The sequence below is a fragment of the Populus euphratica genome, unplaced genomic scaffold (assembly GCF_000495115.2).
Source record: "Populus euphratica unplaced genomic scaffold, PopEup_1.0 scaffold3079.1, whole genome shotgun sequence".
NCBI lineage: Eukaryota > Viridiplantae > Streptophyta > Magnoliopsida > Malpighiales > Salicaceae > Populus > Populus euphratica.
Window position 1 is genome coordinate 2,403 of NW_011502892.1, and position 5,632 is coordinate 8,034.

The window sequence follows — 5,632 nt, forward strand, 5'->3', positions numbered from 1 at the left end:
TATTTAAAATATTATGGATTGCTACAGTATTCCTCTACATTATTTTTTTTGTTATGATTTTTTTTTAAAATTATCTTTATTGATTTTATTATTTTAATATTGAGCTAATTGATGATTACAATCATAAATTTCCTCATGAAACATTATAAATTGCTACAGTATTTTTCTACTTGGTTTTTTTTTTCTTTTATTTTTCTTTTATTTTTTTATAATTTTCTTTGTCTATTTTATTTTTTTTAAATATTAATTTAATTAAAAATTTAGCTTTATAAGTTTTTTAAATACTATAAATTATAATAATTTTTTTCATATATATATTTTTTTCTATAAATTACAATAACACACAAATATATCACAAATCTACAGCATTACGCTGGTATAACATCTGGTGTTATCTAAAAGAGGTAGAATATTTAGTGTAGCTTTTATTTTATCGTTACAATACACTTATAGTCATTATGAATTGAATAATAACATTATGATTTTGCCCTCGACTATAAATCATAAATAGCCTCGGAAGTGGGAGGGTAAAGTGGTCTTTTATGCTTTGTACACAGTAAAATTAAGCGCGCAGGGGATTTTTATTTATTTTTCACAATTAAATTTATCAAAATACTCTTAAATTAAAATTATCTTTGCCTTAGGTCAAGTGGTTTTATGTTTTTTTTATTATTATTATTGTCTGATCAGCGGCAATCTTTAGGCATGTATAAAGTATAAATTAATTTTTAAAAGTCAATTGTTCCTGACATTCACAAGGACGCATATGAATTCTCTCACGATCTTTCTATGGAGTGTACAGTATCATTCGACGGCCAAAACTAGACTTCCACGATGACATTTTATTTCTCATGGCATAGCATTCATTAATGGGAGGTCTATTTTACCAAAAAAAGTGTTGCTTTTTGCTTGGTGATCATTTCTTTTTTTCTTTTTTTTTCTTGATTTAAAAGCCTTTTCTTACATATTTTTAAAATAGCCGTTCATTTTTTTAAAATTTGATTTTTATTTTTTATTGCTATATTTTTATTTTAAACAATCTATAAAATTAGAATTCTCTTTCAATTTAACTTTTCATTGATTTGGGCCAAAGATATATTTAGAAAGACACACCCTTATATTGATCCCTTTTATTTTATTTCTTTTTATTTTGATATTATGCCAAACAAGTTATTTTTGGATATCAAAAAATTTCAAAAACATTTAAGGATCTTCATTAATCTATTTATGGTCCCTCATATTTGTTTTGTATTGTTTTGATAACTTTTGCATTATATTTGATTTATAGGATATGAATATGATATACAATACATTTTTTTTCTAAAAGAAAAATAAAGATAAAAAAATTTAAAAAATAGTTTTCTTTTCTTTTAATTTAAATTTTACGGATTATTCATTAACACCAGAGTCAGGAAAATTGTATTTTTTTGCTACGTAATATTTATCAACATCAGAGTTGGAAGTATCTGTAGTTGAATATTCACTAATACTAGAGTAAAAAATATTACAAGTATACCATTGGTAGCATAGTATGCCAAACCTTTAGCAATTTAAGACAAATCAGTAATTTAGTTTACCTCAAGTAGGACGCTTAAGGGATAATAATATCTTTTTTTTTTGCGTAATCAATTCCATACTATAAAATCTTTATTGACTAATAAGGGTTTCCAGTGACTATAATATTAGGTGACGACTCCTTAAACAAGACCTTTTTCATCAAAGAATAAGATGTTGGAAACTTATTTTTTTGTGAAGATTAATTTTTAAAAGATCACTGCAATGTTGAGTGCAACAACGACCAATAAACAAATTAGAGAAAACATTCTTAAACTCCTTGGTGCCCGCCCTAGTAGAAGTTCAAGCTGTCGCTTCATTAGTTGATAAGGTATGAAGTTGAGGCAGAGAAAATGTCATCATATAAGCCTTTATTGGTGAGACTAGAGCATGAGCAACCACTGAGGTAAAGACTCTTTTTCTCTTAAAATGGGTGGCAACACTGTAATCACCACAGGAGGAGTCAAATTTACTACTTCATTGGATAAGGGAAAATTATGACCCTTATCTTTTATAGAGGTTATGACCCTCACCACTATCTCTATAAAGGTGCAGCCCTAAAGAGTAAGGAGATCCCCGATAATGAAAGGAAAAGATCCTATCATGTCTTCATCCTTGCCTCTACTGGTTTCATGAGACAAAGATCTTCAAACAAATCCTTGATAGAAGGTTGTCCTAAAGATTCTTCTTCTTCTTTAGCTATTAGTCATGTTGGGATAAACAAAGGTCAGATTTTTGTTTACAATAAAGTGAAAAAAAAAGAAGGAAAAACAAGGTAGCAACATACCTTGCAAAATAGCCTGATAATATCATTCGTCCATTCTATTGACTTCATAATTAGTCAAAGTCAAATCCAATATGACACAATCTTTCTTCTCATTCAAGCTTAGACAACGAGGCTTGTAGTTTATTTTATGAGGGAGACCTTTTAAAAGTGGAAACAACCCCATATTGGTTATAGTCCTTTTGTGGGATCGACTATCCCAATGTATCTTATGCCCAATCATCTTCCCCTTCACTTTTTAATATGTGTTGGCTTCCAAGTCAACATTTTTTTTATAATGTCATTGTTTCTATTAGTAAAGGTAGGGAACCATTGCACCTTATTGCCACCATCAATGCTAGTGACTAGTTGATAACAACTTCTCAAAACATTGACTATGGGCTGAAGCTCAATGATTATGCAAAATTTTTCAAAAAAGAACAATATTGTCCACTTGTTGAACAAAGAAGGAGCATCCCATTGAATACATGTATATAAGGGTAGTGATTTCAAAATAACTTTTGATAGAGCCTAGGGTCTGCCTGCTAATACACTTAGCATGTAGGGCATTTAAGCTATGTACTTGCTTGGTTGATGATGAGCCAAGAATTCCATGTTCATAGCACATACACTACTGGGGATGTCCTCCCTAGGATTCTAATGCAACCTCTCTCTCTCTTTCTCTCTTCTCTCTCTCTCATGAATGTCTTTGTCGGGCACATAAGAAGGATTCATATGAGACTATTTCTCTTAAGCCTTTTTGGTAGGGGTAGAAGATGGACTCTTACGAGAAGATCTTCTATCATTTTTATTAAAGGAAGTCCCAATATGGCACCCCTTTTCATCTTAAAGCCTAGTATAAGGACCACTGTCCCTTGCCATTTCTTTTAGATTTTATTGGAAACTTGAACTCCTCATTAGGATTAGAGTGCTTTTCTATTTAGAAATAAATTTTATATTTTTATAATCCATTCATTCTTATTCTCTCTCTCTCACACACACACATGGAAAAAAGTCATAAGAATGTATTTGCAAGACTTTTCTTGGAGAGGTGATAGAGGATCATCTCTGCGAGAATAGTTTTTCTATCAAAAATCACTAAGTAAAAATGACTAGAGTTATAAAAAAAATAAATTTCTTCATCCTTATTGTCGGATGAAAAAATTATCATGTCATCATATTTCTTTAAAAAACTACTCATATACTGCATTGAAAGTTAGTTGTCATTTCATTCTCCAATGCAAATCATGTCCTAGTAAAAGGAAGCCACCTAGACTTGAGGATTCTAATAGTAACATAAAAGATGCATAAAATCTTATAAAGAAAACAAAAGTGATCTCATAAAGGATGTATAAAATCTTATAAAAAAAATAAAAGGGATCTCATGAGGCTTTTCAAAATCTTTGCATATAGTACCTAAATATGTGGTGGGCTGCGGTGGGCTATTGATGAATTATTATTATTATTATTATTATCGAAATTTTGATTTAAAAGGATTACCATTGAGGAGGTTGTTCTAGCTAAGCATAGAGTTTAGAAATTTATGAATTTAATGAGCTGTTAAACTTATCATTTCTAAGCTCTGTTGAGCATTGAGCAAAGTTATTTATAGGTCTAATAAACTTTCAAACTCATTAATTTTAAGCTCCATCAATGTTAAGCTTGTGCTCTTTTCTTCACAATAGTATGGTGCAACTTTGGTTAGTAATGGCCTTTTTCAATATATATATAAACACCGACAGAAAAACCATGACTTCTTTTAACACAAGGCTGAAACAAATAATAGTAGTGCAAAAATAAATTCCCGTTCAGGGAAAAACAGATTCTGGTTGCGTTGGCTGAGAAATGTGCCTTCACCACACAACATTGGAACTACAGCTTCCAAGATGCAAAATCAAACCCATCAACACGAAACAAAAGATATCAACGCAAAATGGGATCTACCTTGCCTGTAATAATGTAATCGAGCATTTGTTAGCTGAATTTGCTGTGCCCTCGCTTGTTGAACTTGCTTCAGCTGGATCCCTTTCAATAAAAAAACCTGGATGTTTAGGCTGAGGTAATGTATTGTCATTACTCAACATCAAAACCACATATGACATGTCTGGCCTATCTTCTCGATTATCTTGAACACAGAGTAGAGCCACGTGAATTGAACGTAGCACTTGAGATAGATTGCATGCTTCAATTATTGATTGCCTAACCAGTTCCATAGGCCTCCCTTCTCGGAATAGTCTCCAAGCCTAATAAACAAAACCATGTTACCAATAGCAGATTTGGTATCTAGAAGTAAGAAATGTTTCCACTGACACAATGTTCTCTAGACTCTGAGATCCAAATCCAAAAATAGATGTGTGTGCGACATGCTTAACCTTCTCAGAATTGTTTTCTTTTCAATACTTCATCATTTATTTTATCAATTTAAGGCGTACTATCAGTAGACATGATCAAGCCTATGGAAACCTGACACAGGTTTCAGAGTATAGAGAAATGATGAGTCCAAGTAATATAGTTTTTGCACTTACATGCCCTAGAAGGTTAAGACTGTGTTCTGGATGACTGAACCCCCTGTTCTTATATCCACTCACTATCTCTAGCACCAATACACCAAAGCTGAAGACATCCGATTTTACCGAGTAGAGCCCTTCAATTGCATACTCTGGGGAAATGTAGCCACTGCATGTATTCAACGAATGTTAAGGTTGCATTTGCAGAAAATGAAGGTAAAATCACATCACTTACTATGTTCCAGCCACTTTAATGGTATTGGCTTCAATTTCATTTCCTCCAAAACTTCTAGCCAGGCCAAAGTCTGAAATCTTTGGGTTCAATTCATAATCCAGTAGAATATTGCTGGCTTTCAGGTCCCTATGAATTACTCTTAGTCGTGAATCTTGATGAAGATAAAGAAGTCCACGAGCTATTCCATTGATGATGTTGTAGCGTGTTGGCCAATCTAGTAGCGTGTCCTCTGTTTCATCAGCACAATTTTGTTTCTAAGGTCAGTACATTATGGTCCATATCAGGTCTTAAATGTGTATGAAAGAAAACAAAACAGTTTGTGATGAGTAGCAATAGAAAAATTTGAAATTATAATCTCAAATAAATAAGGTGGCAGGTGTGACAAAGAAAGTGGAGGAGATACTTCCCACCAATCCTTTGTCATAAAGGCTATAAAGGAAGCTCAACAAATGGTTGTTTTTGGTGCTGATGGCGGCCTCCTTTTCCTCTGAACTACCAAACTTAATTTCAGGTCTTTTCTCAAAGCAGTACACAGAGACTTGATTTTGGTATTAGTACTAAGTCGGTGATAAA

The 5,632-nt window shown here is 32.2% G+C and overlaps 1 protein-coding gene across 1 annotated transcript; it reads right to left on the bottom strand.

Annotated features, from left to right (window-relative positions):
* Positions 1-4,049: 4,049 nt before the first annotated feature.
* LOC105119542 (G-type lectin S-receptor-like serine/threonine-protein kinase SD1-1) lies at positions 4,050-5,313 on the bottom strand (the record flags this gene model as incomplete). Its single annotated transcript, XM_011017689.1, has 3 exons — positions 4,050-4,560; positions 4,843-4,993; positions 5,060-5,313. Coding segments are annotated over 3 exons (708 nt in total), but the record flags the coding sequence as incomplete, so codon positions are not given.
* Positions 5,314-5,632: the final 319 nt, after the last annotated feature.